General features: G+C 37.4%; 1 protein-coding gene across 2 annotated transcripts in view; it reads right to left on the minus strand.

Annotated features, from left to right (window-relative positions):
* Positions 1–15924, minus strand: part of RARS2 (arginyl-tRNA synthetase 2, mitochondrial) — a 96037-nt gene that overhangs the window by 66452 nt on the left and 13661 nt on the right. For both annotated transcript variants that reach the window (XM_079938817.1, XM_079938816.1), the window contains exon 2: positions 7271–7344. In XM_079938817.1, the coding sequence (XP_079794943.1) occupies positions 7271–7344 (74 nt within the window). The remainder of the gene's footprint in view (positions 1–7270; positions 7345–15924) is intronic.

Raw genomic sequence — 15924 nt, forward strand, 5'->3', positions numbered from 1 at the left:
ACATGAGCAAATAAAGAAGATGTGGTATGTGTGTGTGTGCGCACACACACACACACACACACACACACACACCACACACTGGAATATTATTCAGCCATAAAAAGAATGCAGTCTTGCCATTTGCAGCAACATGGATGGACCTAGATGGTACTCTACTAAATGAAATAAGTCAGGAAGAGAAAGACAAATACTATATGATTTCACTTAATTTCAGACTCTAAAAAACAAAACAGATGAACAAACATAACCAAACAGAATCATACATACAGAGAACAAACAGGTGGTTGCCAGAGGGGAAGGGTGTAGGGGGAAGAGAGAATGAGGAAGATTAAAAGGTACAAACTTTCAGTTACAAAATAAATGAGTCACAGGTATGAAATGTACAGTGTGGGGAATACAGTCAATAATTATGCAATGCCCTTGCATGGTGACCAATGACAACTAGACTTAATGTGATCATTTTGAAATGTACAGAAATCACTATGTTGTAGAATATGAACAGTGTTGTAGGTCAATTATACTTCAGAAACAAACAAGCAAACAAACTAACAGACTCCTAGAAAAAGAGATCAGATTTGTGGCTACCACAGGTGGGGGTTAAGGGGAGGGGGAATTAGATGAAGGTAGTCAAAAGGTACAAACTTCCAGTTATGAGATAAATAAGTACTAGGGATGTAATGTACAACATGACAAAGATAATTAACACTTGTATGTTAAGAGAGTAAATCCTGAGAGTTTTTATCACAAGGAAAAAAATTTTTTTCTCTATTTCTTTAATGTTGTCTATAGGAGATGATGGATGTTCACTAAACTTACTGTGGTCATCATTCCATGACAATATGTATGCCAAATCACCATGCTGCACACCTTAAACTCATACAGTGCTGTATGTCAATTATATCTCAATAAAACTGGGGGGGTGGGGGGAAGGATTCTCCTGCGCCTTAATCCATTATCCAGCAGCCTAGCGTGGATTACACTTATCAACCCGAACTCATCTACCGACATTTGAGGTGTAACCGAAGACCCAAATTCAACTATTAATCAGTGTCTGTGTGCTCTTGGGCTTGTTGCTTAATTTCTTTTGTAGCACAGTAAAATGGTGATGATAATGGAACCTACTTAAGTTCTGGTAAAATAATGCTAGTTCTGATGTTAAATAAAAATGTTAATACAGTACCAAGCCATGGGGAATTATTCTGTCTGTAGTTCTTCACTTACTGGATTGGTTGGCAAACCATTCTGTTTCTTTTCTAAGACTATTCTCTAATGATTACGTAACAATTCAATTTTCTAAAGATTAACTTTAATTGTGGAAACTCATATAAGGTTTGAATATATTCTTACCAAAGAACTCTGATAATTTAGTCAAGTATTTGTGCCAATAATGTGGGAAACTGAAGACATTAGCCTAACAAAATGGGAATAACAGAAAGATTAAAAAAATAAAAACCATATAAAGTTAAAATAAGAGCTATAACAGCAATATTAATTGAAAATAAAGATTTGAATGTACCAAAGACTAAATAATGATTTGACACATAGCTAAGATGCTTTCTTTTTTTTAAATTGAAGTACAGTTGATTTACAATGTTGTGTTAATTTCTGCTGTACAGCAAAGTGATTTAGTTACACATACATACATATATACATACATTCTTTCTGATATTCTTTTCCACTATGGTTTATCTCAGGATATTGAATATACTTCCCTGGTGGGATACTTTATAAAAGGTTTAATATGACCATAAACCTACAGAATGGCTCTCAAACATCCAGGAAAACCCAAACAGGTCACACAATTTTCTATAGATGGTTTAAAAAGTTAATAGTACAAAGTATCCAAAATTTTATTTGAGACATAAATAATAAACTAATTCAATTTAAAAATTCTCAATAAAATCAAATATTTTCAAGTAGTTCATTGGTATAAGGACAAATTTTAAAAATCATCCTTTTAGGCCAATAATAATGATTAACACCAATTTATTAAACTAAGAATATTTAAAAAACAAATTCTGTGCTGCGTTATTTGCTAGTATGAAAGGACCCATAGAGAAGTAAATGCTTCAGTGAGGTAAGGGTAATCAACCAGACTTGATCCCAGTTTTCCCTTTTGGGAGATTTTAATTATACACCCACAAAAAACTTCTGCTTTGTCTATTTAGTGAAGTAATTTTTTTAAAATTGAAGTACTGTATAGTTGATTAACAATATTGTGTTAGTTGCAGGTGTGCAGCAAAGTGATTCAGTTACACACACACACACGTGTGTGTGTATATATATATATTCTTTTTCAGATTCTTTTCCACTATAGGTTATTACAAGATATTGAATATAGTTCCCTGTGCTATACAGTAAGTCCTTGTTGTTATCTATTTTATATATGGTAGCGTGTATCTGTTGATCCCAAACTCCTAATTTATCCCTCCCTCCCCTGCTTCCCCTTTGGTAATCATAGGCTTGTTTTCTGTGTCTGTGAGTCTGTCTGTTTTGTAAATAAGTTCATTTGTATCATTTTTTTTAGATTCCACATATAAATGATATCATTTGATATTTGCCTTTCTCTGACTTACTTCACTTACTATGGTAATCTCTAGGTCCATCCACGTTGCTGCAAATGGCAATATTTCATTCTTTTTTATGGCCGAGTAATATTCTATTATGCATGCATGTGCGTGCACACACACACACACACCATCTTCTTTATCCATTCCTCTGCTGATGGACACTTCGGTTGCCTCCATGTCTTGGCTATTGCAAACAGTGCTGCTATGAACATTGGGGGGCATGTATCTTTTCGAATTAGAATTTTTGTCTTTTCCGGATATATGCCCAGGAGTGGAATTGAGTTTTTTGTGTTTGTTTTTTTTTTAAATAAATCTCCATACTGTTTTCCATAGTGGCTTTACCAATTTACATTCCTACCAACAGTGTAGGAGGGTTCCCTTTTCTCCACATCCTGGAGAGGCAATTCTTGAATCTGAACTATGTAAAAAGTCAGAACTGAAACAATCTAAATGTCCATCAACAGGGCAGCGTTAAGAGTAAGCCATTGTTAAAAAGTGGTAGTTTCAAAGAAATGATGCCAAGGGAAAGGGTTCAAAATCATACATACAGTTGTTTTATAGCTATGACTTTAAGGCTGAAAGACATATTCAAAGAGAAAAGAGATACCAAATTGCTAACATCAGTTGTCTTACTGTATGTAGTAAGAGTATTGGGGATTTTTTCTTCTTATTCTGTATTTTCCTGAATTTCCTTAAAGTTATGTTTTGCTTTCATGACAGAAAAACTAATTTAAAAAAATCCCTTTAAAATGACATAACTTCTAGACTATGAAAAGCAGCTGTCAAAATAGTCCACTGTGAAGAAGGAGAGTGGGTAGGGGTGTAGACAACACAAAACTGGCCACATGCTAATGATCGTGAGTGATGGGCACATAGGGGCTCACTAAACTATTCCCTCTACTTTCATATCGTTTATAATTAAAAAAATAAGTTTAAAAAGCAATAGCTACTGGGCTTCCCTGGTGGCACAGTGGTTGAGAGTCCGCCTGCCGATGCAGGGGACATGGGTTCGTGCCCCGGTCCGGGAAGATCCCACATGCCGCGGAGCGGCTAGGCCCGTGAGCCATGGCCGCTGAGCCTGTGAGTCTGGAGCCTGTGCTCCACAACAGGAGAGGCCACAACAGCGAGAGGCTCGCGTACCACAAAGAAAAAAGAAAAAAAAAAAAAAAAGCAATAGCTACTTCCCTATTGCTTCTGAGAAGTTGCTGTGGTTTCAGTCTGAAATCCATAGATCTGAGTAGTACTGGCTGGTAACAAAGTTACTAATTCTGTCTACTACAAGCAGTATTAAACAGGAATTTCACCACAGTTGAAAATACAGCTGGGACTTCCCTGGCAGTCCAGTGGCTAAGACTCTGCACGTCCATTGCAGGGGGTGTGGGTTCAATTCCTGGTCAGGGAACTAAGATTCTGCTGTCGTGGACAAAAAACAAACAAAAAAATTCAGCTGACCCTTAAACAATTGGGGGGAGTTAGGGGCACTGACCATCCGAGCAGTTGAAAATTCCAGTGTAATTTTAGTCAGCCTTCCAAATCCACGGTTCTGTATCCACGGTTCAACCAACCATGGATCATGTAGTACCATAGTTCAGGCTAGGTGAAAAAATCCACGTATAACTGGACCCATGCAGTTTAAACCCATGTTGTTCAAGGGAAAACTGTATAACTGAATTAGGAGACATGAGCAAATGGATTCATATCACATTAAATAAACCAAATTAACAAAAATAAAATTTCTTAATTCTCCTGGCATGTTATAGCGTTTTAGAATCAAGTTAGAAATATAGAACAGTTAGCCTTTTGACTTCCCTGGTGGTGCAGTTGGTTAAGAATCCACCTGCCAATGCAGGGGACATGGGTTTGATCTCTGGCCAGGGAAGATCCCACGTGCCGTGAAGCAACTAAGCCCTGGCACCACAACGACTGAGCCTGGGCTCTAGAGCCCGTGAGCCACAACTACTGAAGCTCACATGCCTAAAGCCCATGCTCTGCAACAAGAGAAGCCACTGCAATGAGAAGTCTGCACACTGCAACGAAGAGTAGCCCCCGCTCACTGCAAGTAGAGAAAGCCTGCATGCAGCAATGAAGACCCAACACAGCCAAAAAAAAAACCCAAAAAACAAGAACAGTTAGGCTTTGTTTTAATACCCTAAAGAATAACTGGGTTTATGAAGGCAAAGCTAGGGTTTTCCTTTGTTGTAAACAAATTTAATATGCAGAATTTTAGACTGGTAGCCTAGAAAAATTGAGGTCCTCCCCAATATTTATTTTCTATAAACCAAAGTCCTGGTATTTCAGATTGTTAAAGTAGAGCTACCCAAAGGAACTGCAAGCAGGTAAAGAAAATCTTATTCAAAAGAGGGGCCAAGACAACAGGCGCATGGAAAGATGCTCAGCATCACTAATTATTAGGAAAACGAAAATCAAACCAATAATGAGATATCCCCTCACATCAGAATAGGTACTGTCAAAAAGGGGAGAAATAAGCGTTGGCAAGGATGTGGAGAAAAGGGAACCCTCATACACTGTTGGTGGGAATGTAAATTGGTGCAGCCACTATGGAGATTCCGCAAAAAGTTAATAGAACCACCATATGATAAAGCTATCCTACTTCTGGGTATTTATCAAAAGAATATGAAAGCACTAATTTGGAAAGATATAAGCACCCCTATGTTTACTGCAGCATTATTTACAATAGCCAACACATGGAAACAACCTAAGCGTCCATAAATGAATAGATAAAGATGTGGTACATATATACAATGGAATACTACTTAGCCATAAAAAAGAAATAATGTCATTTGCAGCAACATGGACGGACCTAGAGATTATCATACTAAGTGAAAGTAAGTCAGAGAAAGACAGCTATTGTATGATAGTGCTTATATGTGGAATCTAAAAAAAAAAGGGTACAAATGAACTTATCTACAAAACAGAAATGGAGTTACAGATGTAGAGAACAAACTTATGGTTACCAGGGGGTAAGGTGGGGGAGGGATAAGATTGGGATTGACATATACACACTACTATATATAAAATAGGTAACTAATAAGGACCTACTGTATAGCACAGGGAACTCTACTCAATACTCTGTAATGGCCTATATGGGAAAAGAATCTAAAAAAGAGGGGATATATGTTTATGTATAACAGATTTACTTTGCTGTACATCTGAAACTAACACAACACTGTAAATCAACTGTACTCCAATAAAAAATTTTTAAAATGGAGATGTGGTATATATATAAACAATGGAATACTACTCAGCCATAGAAAAAGATGAGATCTTGCCATCTGGGACAATGTGGATGGACCTCGAGGGTATTACACTAAATGAAATAAGTCAGACAAAGAAAGACAAATACCGTATAATTTCACTCATATGTGGAGTATAAGAAATAAAAACAAAGTAAGTAAACAAACCAAACATGCAGCTACAGAGAGAGAGTGGTGGTTACCAGAGGGGAAGGGGTGGTGGGGCGGGGGGGAGGGTGAAATGGGTGAAGGGGATCAACTGTATGATGACACATGGAAACTGAAGTTTTGGCGATGAGCACGCTATACTGTTTAGAGAATGCTGTGCACATGAAATTTATATAATGTTATAAGCCAATGTTACTTCAATTAAGAAAAAAGACAAAAAGATGGGCCAATACGGTTCAGCTTATTAAAGGTCTTTGAAACATAAAATAAAAACTGAGACATTCCCATTATTATGCAAAATGTCCTTTACAGATTTTATGAAATAGGTAACTGGTTTGCAACATTACATCAATTTACATATAATTATATGGCCCATCTTTTGGTGAGTGGTTGCCTCTGTTCTTGGAACTCAGTATAGATGAAGTTGTAGCAGGCCATTTTAAAGATGCTCTCTTTTACAAGGCCATACGTAGCCTTTCTCTTCTCCACTTATCCCTTTGTCCTATTCTGGGAAAAAGAACATTCATTCTACTCAATCTTAAAATCCTGACAAAGTTAAGGGGACAAAATACAAGGACATAATGGTATCATTATATCATAATGGAATAATGATAATTTAAGCTTAGGGCTTAAATGCCTACTATGTAGCTAATTTCTTGTCATTATTAATTAACTGAGAGGGTATTTTATCCAAGTTTTGAAGTTTTCTAGCCAACTCGTAAACAGATATCAATAAGAATGACCAAACAAAAGAGATATCTCTCTGAATCCAAGAAGCAACTATAGGTTGTATGTAGTCCTAACCAGTAATTCTCTATCACTGGGGGGGCCTCGAATGGAAACAAGCAAAAAAACCAAAACCTGCAAAAAAATATCTAGCAGGTAAATATGGCACAATAGTATTCAAGTATTAGATAGGTGTAAAATCTCTAAGATCCCTTTAAAAACTGATTTTCTAACTACAGTCTAACTACAACCTTAGTTCTTTTATTTGCTGTTACAGAATTAAATTCGAACCTCATTCCAAATTTTTCTTAAAGACTGCCATAATTATAGTTATTAGAATAAACATCAAAACATGAGAATACTAATATAATCTGCCATGTCAGTATGTAAAATACAGATTTTAATTTTATTATTTAAATCCATGGGAATAATAGGTTAAATCATATATTAAGGTTAATTTCAAAGACTATTTTGTAAATTGAAGAGTAACTTTTTTCGTATATTGACAAAGCCAGCAACATTCTAGATCATTACAAATATATTATACTTAACTCTTTTCTGGAAATTGGAACTGCAGATATTGACTTGATCAAGTATTCTGGAGGAAGATCCAACACTCTTGAAAGCTAAAAATCAAAAAGAACAAACAGCACAAGATTGTTAATATATTTGTTCCAGATTCAATAGAATGCTACTCAACAACTGAAAAAACATATTGAGACACAACACAAATGAGCTACAAATGCACTATGCAATGTGATAAAAGCCAGACTCAAAAGGCTATATAATGTATGATTCAGTTTATTTGACATTCCGGAAAACCCAAAACTGTAAGGATAAAGATTAGATCAGTGGTTGCCAGGGGTTGAAGATGAGAAAGTTTGACCATAAATTGGCAAATAGAACTGTTTACCAAAAAAGATGAATTTTATATTTATAAATTTTTAAAACTTTTTATTTATTATTTATTTTTTTAAAAAAAGAGAAGGGATGAACTGCTGGGACCAAAGATAATTTTCTTTTTAATTCATTCATAAAATCTTTTTGTGTTAGGCACTGTTTTAGGAGTTGGGGACACAGCAGTGAATAAAAGAAACAAAAATCTCATGCTATTTAAATAAACAAGTAAACAAATACAAAATGGGGGGAAAATCTGACCCCCAGCCTCTATCAAAAGTTTATTCACTTGTTTGTTTATTTATTTATTTATGGCTGCGTTGGGTCTTCGTTGCTGTGCGCAGGCTTTCTCTAGTTGCAGTGACCAGGGGCTACTCCTTGGTGCGCGGGCTTCTCATTGAGGTGACTTCTCTTTGTTGTGGAGCATGGGCTCTAGGCACGCGGGCTTCAGCAGTTGTGGCATGCGGGCTCAGTAGTTGTGGCTCACAGACTCTAGAGCCCAGGCTCAGTAGTTGTGACTCTCAGGCTTAGCTGCTCCTCAGCATGTGGGATCTTCCCGGACCAGGGCTCGAACCTGTGTCCCCTGAATTGGCAAGCGGATTCTTAACCACTGCACCACCAGGGAAGTCCCTACTCGTATTTTTGAAAAGCTCACTGAATGACTGTAATGCACAGTCATAGTTGTGAACTACTGCCTTCATCAGGAACTCAAATTATGCCTAATTTTTCTTTGAAACAATCCTATGACTTTCATACTATTATAGCCTTCATTTCATGAATGATGAAACTGAAGTACAGAGAATTTATGTAACTTGCTTAGGTGGAAAAGCTGGGATGTAAACACAAGCTATCTATAACCAGAACCTACCTTCAACCCCTATGTCATATCGATACCCTTTCAACAAAAAATGCATGAAAACGAAACAGTGAAAATAGCAGTACAGCCATAATGAATTTAAAACTGTCTTCATCTTTCTTGCCCACTTCCTCAATCCTTACTCAGCCTCTGCAATGGACAAGTCATGGCTGGTGAGAGAGAAGGGAAAGGGAGTAATGGGGTAAACAGGAAAAGTAAAGAATGTAAGAAGAAGCAATCTTAATCTTCCTCAGAGGGGTAAGTGTTCAGAAGGGAAGGAATAAAACTAAAGTCACTATCTCCATTATTAGTAATAATATTTATCCTATTATCAAAAGAAATTGTTTGCTGAATTTCATTAACGTAAAAAAAAGGTCAAAACTTGCAGACCAGGAGCTGTCATTTACCTTTAAGATACTCTGTATATTTCTGCTGATCAAGTATATGTTGATTTTTTAAATCTCAGAGTACAGTCTTTATTTTTAAATTCTAGCCTTTAGGAACTGAATTACTGTATCCTTTACAAAAAAAAGGCTTTTTTTCCTTAAGATACTTTCCCAGAAGTGGATAAATACTTCCAAAGCACTTACAGAATAAAGGCTGTAACTGTTCATGTTTATATTACAAAATGTTCCTGCCAAAACAGATACATCAGTAATAAAGATTCTATTATAATTTCTCTTAAAAAAATTCAAATTCCAGTTCCACTTTTACTGTCTATGAGCCCTTGGGAAAGTCATTTTACATCAACAAGCTTAAGTTTTCACATCTGAAAAGTGGGGATAATAAATCTATTAATAATAAACTAGGGCTCTTGTGAGGACTAACAAAATTGTGTCACATAATAAGCATGTAATAAATATTATTTCCTTCTTCCTTTAAAAGGTTTTATTTTGGGAGACTTCCCTGGCGGTCCAGTGGTTAAGACTCTGCATTTCCATTGCAGGGGGCCCGGGTTCAATCCCTGGTCAGGGAAATAAGATCCCGCATTTTGGACATAATGTCTTTCAAACTTACCCATAACCTTCTCCTATAAGACCTTCTGCCTATCTTAGATATAACTAAACTCTGCTGGGAAAAAAAAAAAAAAAAAAAGGAACGTCGTTCACCATCCAGTTATACATGGATATTAAGTCATTAGCCACTGCAGTTTCTGACCGATAATGAACCCTGAGAGGAGTTCAGGGCAAAAAACAGGATGAGGCACACTGTACTGTGGAAAAACAGGCCCCTTAGATAGTTCTATGTATATCTCAGGAAGAATTTTAATAACCAGATTCTTGCATCTTCCCATATCTAGAAAAGCACCAAAATCATTAACAGAGATATCTGTTCCCTGTGACTAGCTGTCATCTTTTACTGAGATGTAAGCCTGACTGCACATATTCCCCAACCAACAATCATGATTAAACCGGCTTCTCCCCCTACCTCTTCGGGGTTTACTCAGAGCTACTGAGTGGCTGTCTCCCAGGATATAGTCATCAGTAAGGTTCCTGAATAAAGCTGAAACTGACAACTCACACCTCTTACATTGTGCTTTTTTTTTTTTTTTTTTTTTTTGCTGTACGCGGGCCTCTCACTGTTGTGGCCTCTCCCGTTGCGGAGCACAGGCTCCGGACGCGCAGGCTCAGCGGCCATGGCTCACGGGCCCAGCCACTCCGCGACATGTGGGATCTTCCCGGACCGGGGCACGAACCCGCGTTCCCTGCATCGGCAGGCGGACTCTCAACCACTGCGCCACCAAGGAAGCCCACATTGTACATTTTTTCAACAAAGGCCAATTTTTTAATCTTTATCTCACAAATAAGTTGTGAACTTTGGAATGTAAAAATATTACCTAGGACCAACACAAAAAATTCTCTGATACAAACTAAACACTACTTAAAGTTTATTTCTTCTACCATACCTCATTTGCTCCAGAAGAGCTCTGAGGGGGTTTAAACCACAAAAATAAAATGGAGGTATGAAATTGTGCCAGCAAACTCAAGCTAATCAGCCTTCTTGGCAACCAAGGTGCAAAGGGAATCTACACAGCACTTTTTACCTCGTAAGAGATAAAGCAAGTCAGTAGGAACAAAGTTTTCCTAAAAGTAAATTCTAAGACCAAGTTATATACACATGAAGATGTGAAGACCAAAATAGAAAATACCTTCAATAGTAATTTTACAAAGGCACAGAAACATTCTTATATGATGTAAATTTAAAAAACCAAGAAGAAAGGGACTGGGGAGAAAGGAGGAATGGGGAGTAACTGTTTAATAAGGACAGTTTCAGTTTGGCAAGATGAAAATATTCTGGAGATGGTTGGTGGTGATGGTTGCATAACAATGTGAATGTACTTAACGCCACTGAACTGTACATTTTAAAATGGTTAAGATGGTAAACTTTATATTAGAGAAACGCAAATCAAAAATAAAATGAGGTATCATCTCACACTGGTCAGAATGGCTATCATTAAAAACTCCACAAATAAATCCTGGAGAGGATGTGAAGAAAAGGGAAGCTTCCTACACTGTTGGTGGGAATGTAAGTTGGTACAGCCACTATGAAGAACAGTGTGGGGCTTCCCTGGTGGCGCAGTGGTTGGGAGTCCGCCTGCCGATGCAGGGGACACGGGTTCGTGCCCCGGTCCGGGAAGATCCCACATGCCGTGGAGCGGCTGGGCCCGTGAGCCATGGCCGCTGAGCCTGCGCGTCCGGAGCCTGTGCTCCGCAATGGGAGAGGCCACAACAGTGAGAGGCCCGCGTACCGAAAAAAAAAAGAACAGTGTGGAGGTTCCTCAGAAAACTAAAAATAGAACTAACATATGATCCAGCAATCCCCCTCCTGGGCATAGATCCGGAAAAGATGAAAACCCTAATTTGAAAAGATACATGCATCCCAATGTTCACTGCAGCACTAATCACAGTAGCCAAGACATGGAAGCAACCTAAATGTCCATCGACAGATCAACAGACAAAGATGTTACATATATTCAAGGGGATACCATTCAGGCATTAAAAAGAACGAAATAATGCAATTTGCAGCAACATGGATGCAACTAGAGATTATCATACTAAGTGAGTAAGTCAGAAAGAGAAAGACAAATACCATATGATATCACTTATACGTAGAATCTAAAAACATGACAAAAATGAACCTATCTACAAAACAGAAACAGACTCACACACATAGAGAACAGAGTTGTGGTTGCCAAGGGGGAGAGGTTTGGGGAGGGATGGAGTGGGAGGCTGGGGTTAGCAGATGTAAGCTATTATATATGGAATGGATAAACAAAGTCCTACTGTACAGCACAGGGAACTATATTCAGTATCCTGTGACAAACCATAATGGAAAATATAGAAAAAGTATATATATGTATAAATGAATCACTTTGCTGTATAGCAGAAATTAACAGATCATAAATCAACTATACTTCAATAAGACAACAAACCATAAAAAAAGATGTTAAGTTTTATGTTATGTGTATTTTCCCACAATTAAAAACAAAACCCAAAATGACTTTGGGATTAAGTAGTAGAAAGAAGTCTTCTTTACATAATCTCTCATTTCCTACCCATTATCAAATTAAAATGAAAAGGAAGGAAGAACGGAGAGGAGAAAGAAAGGAAGGTAGGTCACAGGCTGGTTGGTTCTCCAGCAAAAAATATACATGATAGGCATAGCCCAAAGTTATAAACTTCAAAAGTGGTAACCAAGCAAAGATTCACCAGACTCTGAGAAGAAATGGGGCAGCCCTGTTTGGCAAGGCTCCTAAGCTGAATTAACTATTCTCATTAATACCCAAATCTGGAGAGAAAACACTGAATGAATTCCATTATTTTTTTCATCTATGACTGAGAGATGCTACAGAACTGCGGGAAAGAATGAGGAAAAGAGAAGTGATTTCCAGCACAAGTGAAGCTTCTAGGGCAGAATCTCAGGGCCTCCCCAATGGAAACACAACACATTCCCCAATTACAGGGAGTAAATCCTGATACTGTGCTGCATGGGCAGGAAGAATCAGAGGAGGAACTTTTATAGGAAGATGGAAAAATATCAGAACTAGCCAGCAAAAATATGCCAAGTCAGAATTCAGGAGTAACGTGTACAGGTCACCATGACCTCCTGGAGAGACAAAAGAGAAGTGGAAAGCTGCAGAGTTTATATTTTTGTAATCACAAAAGTGAGGTGAGCCAAGAACAATTCTGAAATGGAGAATGAAGAAGTCCCCCACACAATGCGGAAGCAAATATAAAGTCTGGGCAGAGCTGTCAAGCACTGGTAAGTGAAAAAGAACAGGCATCAAAAACAGACAAACAAACTGAAAGAGACAGAGATACGGAGAGGGAGGGGCAGGGACTGAAAGAAAAAGACAGAATGAAAGGGATGTGGCATACAGGACATCAAAGAACTCTAGAAGAAAAATATAATGATACATTCTTCATAAGGGCTTCCAGATTTGTGAATAAGCAAGAACTGAAAGATGGAAAAACAACAGAGTGAGATAAAAAAGGAGTCTAAAGATTAAATAAACTGATGATCAAACATTTATTATAGAACTATTAATTAGGAAACATAAAGGAAGAGTGTACTCAGAATTGAAAATAAAAGTATAACACATAAGGGCCAAGATAATCAGATAATACAGATTTTGAAAAACATAGGGGCTTCCCTGGTGGCGCAGTGGTTGAGAGTCCGCCTGCCGATGCAGGGGACACGGGTTTGTGCCCGGGTCCGGGAAGATCCCACATGCCGCGAAGCGGCTGGGCCCGTGAGCCATGGCCGCTGAGCCTGCGCGTCCGGAGCCTGTACTCCGCAATGGGAGAGGCCACAACAGTGAGAGGTCCGTGTACGGCAAAAAAAACAGCAACAACAAAAAAAAAACACACACACAAAAAAACCCCATAAATAGATCAAATAAAATTGGGTACAAGATAATCCAACCTTAGGATAACTGGTGCCCCTAAAATACAAAAAGAGCAGCAGCAAAGAAGCAAGCAGACAGGAAGACAGGTACACCGGTTCTCCAGCAGCATTAAGGACAGAGAGACAAAGCACAAAGCCACACTTTTCACAAAGTGATAGTCAAGAAAAGATACAAAAGATTCTCAAGCAGAATGGAGCACCCTTATTTTAGCAGGGCTCCTACCTTAGTCTTATTTCCCAGAAGCCATCAAGATGAATGAATAAAACCCAAGAAAAATAAAAGTATTCATAGATATATATCTTGGATCCCCCAAAAGCAGGGCCTGGGAAAAGGACTGTGTGCAGGTAGTTTATCTGGGAAGTGACTGCTGACGGCAGAAGTGATATACTGGGGAGAGTGAGAGAGGAGAAAAAGTAAATACAAGATTGTGCTATCAAGTTCACTGCTATAGGCAATAGGGCCTTAATTTCTATCATACTTTTCAAGAGGGATACACAATGTATATCAATGTGTCTATCCAAAAATAGGGAACAGGTGCTTCTATCCCCCAGTGACTCAGGGGTGTCCTTGAGGGTGTTCACTCCACCACGCTTGAGCCAAGTATGGGTTGGTAGCAGGCTTTTTGACAGTGTTAAGTGCTGTTAACAGTAAGTGAATGGAAGCACATGTGAAACTGTTCACTTAAGTGGCAGCCAGAACCAGGTGTGACCAAGGTGATAGGAGATTGGGCATAATAGCCAATAAAAGGGAAATCGTCCCTGAAATTAAGAACGAAATCTGAATTGTTGTATATGACTGCAATGGCACACCATTCAGCAGTAAAATGAAAGAACTGGACCTCTGTGCACCATTATGGATAAATCTTTTTTAAAATTTGAAGGAAACAAACAAAAAAACCCCCAAGTTGCAGAAGGATAATTACAGTTTGATTCCCACTTATATAAAATTTAGTAACTTGAAAAAGAATACTATTTAGGGATACATTCCTAGGTAGTAAGTCACATGCACAGGCATGATAAACAAAACCTCATATGTGAGGAAAGAGTTTGCATCCAGGGATGGGTACCCAGGAGATTTTAATAGTGTTTGTAATAGTTTATTGCTCAAGCAGGGTGAAGGGTACATGGATACTAACAGTATTCTTCTCCATGATTAAATATCCCCCCCCCCAAAAAAAGGGAAACAAATGGAATCTATAGATCAAAATAAATGACTATGTCAGGAAAACATAATACAGAAAATTCAACACTGAGACACATCCTGGTCAAGTCGCTAAATTTCAAAAATAAAGCACCCAACAAGAAAACTCCAGAGATGAAATAAATGTACTTTACTTTGTAGCCATGTTACCTAATCACAAAGATCATGATCTGGTTAAAGTAAACAATTTAGCAATGATATTGTATAGGGCAAAATTCATCTACTAGAGAAGCTGCAAACTGATTTGCTTATTTCACTTGCTCAGCTCTTTCCTTAATTTGAATTAGTTGCCAACATATGAAAATTGGAAAAAAATTAAAATAACATTAGATTGTTATATGACATTTGCATCTGTAGTATCAGACTTTGGAAAATCAAAAATCAGAAGTAAACAATCTGGTGTTATTGTTTTATTTCTAAAAGGAAGATTTTTAATATTATTTCTAAATTTATTATTTTCATATTATTTCTAAACATGCTAATTTTCTAGTTATTAACCCTCCTTTTGATATGTCTAGGATTATTTTATCTGAGAAATCATAATTTCTTAAAAAAACAAAAGTTAAAAAAAAAACCTTCTTGAAAAATTTACTCATAAAGAAATCCAGACAATTAAGCCAGGTATCAGGAAAAGGATTGGTGGTAAGCAATGTATCCAATTCAATATAAAGTGAATAAGAGACAAGTCATACAAATACCATTAATAAACAGACTAAGTGTTACAAACTTTGAGAAAGTTACTGAAACAAATTAAGAAAGGTAGAGGAAAGTTATACCAACTATAAGAGTGCTAATGTTCTCTCATGGCAAGGGTTGATACTGCCTAAATCTGAAACATTAAGATTTTTTAAAATTTATAATTAACATACAATATTATATTAGTTTCAGGTGTACAACACAGTGATGCATGAAATGATCACCAAAATAAGTGCAGTTACCATCTGTCACCATACAGAGTCTGTCATCATACAAAGTTACAGTGTTATTGACTATATTCCTTATGTGTATGTTACATCCCATAACAACATATTTTACAGCTGTAAGTTTGTACCTCTTAATTCCCTTTACCTATTTTGTCCAACCCCCCCCCCCCACTCCCCTCTGGTAAAAACCAGTCTGTTCTCTGTATCTAGGAGTCTCTGAAACATCAAGATTTTAAAAAATAAGCTCCAAATTGTGATGTTCTTCATAATCTCTTAACTGTAGAGGACTCGTTTAGGAAATTGATCAATAATTCTTTGAATTGCACTTTGGATTCTTTTTCTTTCGTTATATTCAAGCTAAACTGTGTTTAATACTTTTTACTTAAAACTGCATTTAGGTTATGAGTACGTGGGGAATCAT

This window comes from Stenella coeruleoalba, assembly GCF_951394435.1.
Source record: "Stenella coeruleoalba genome assembly, chromosome: 12".
Taxonomy (NCBI): domain Eukaryota; kingdom Metazoa; phylum Chordata; class Mammalia; order Artiodactyla; family Delphinidae; genus Stenella; species Stenella coeruleoalba.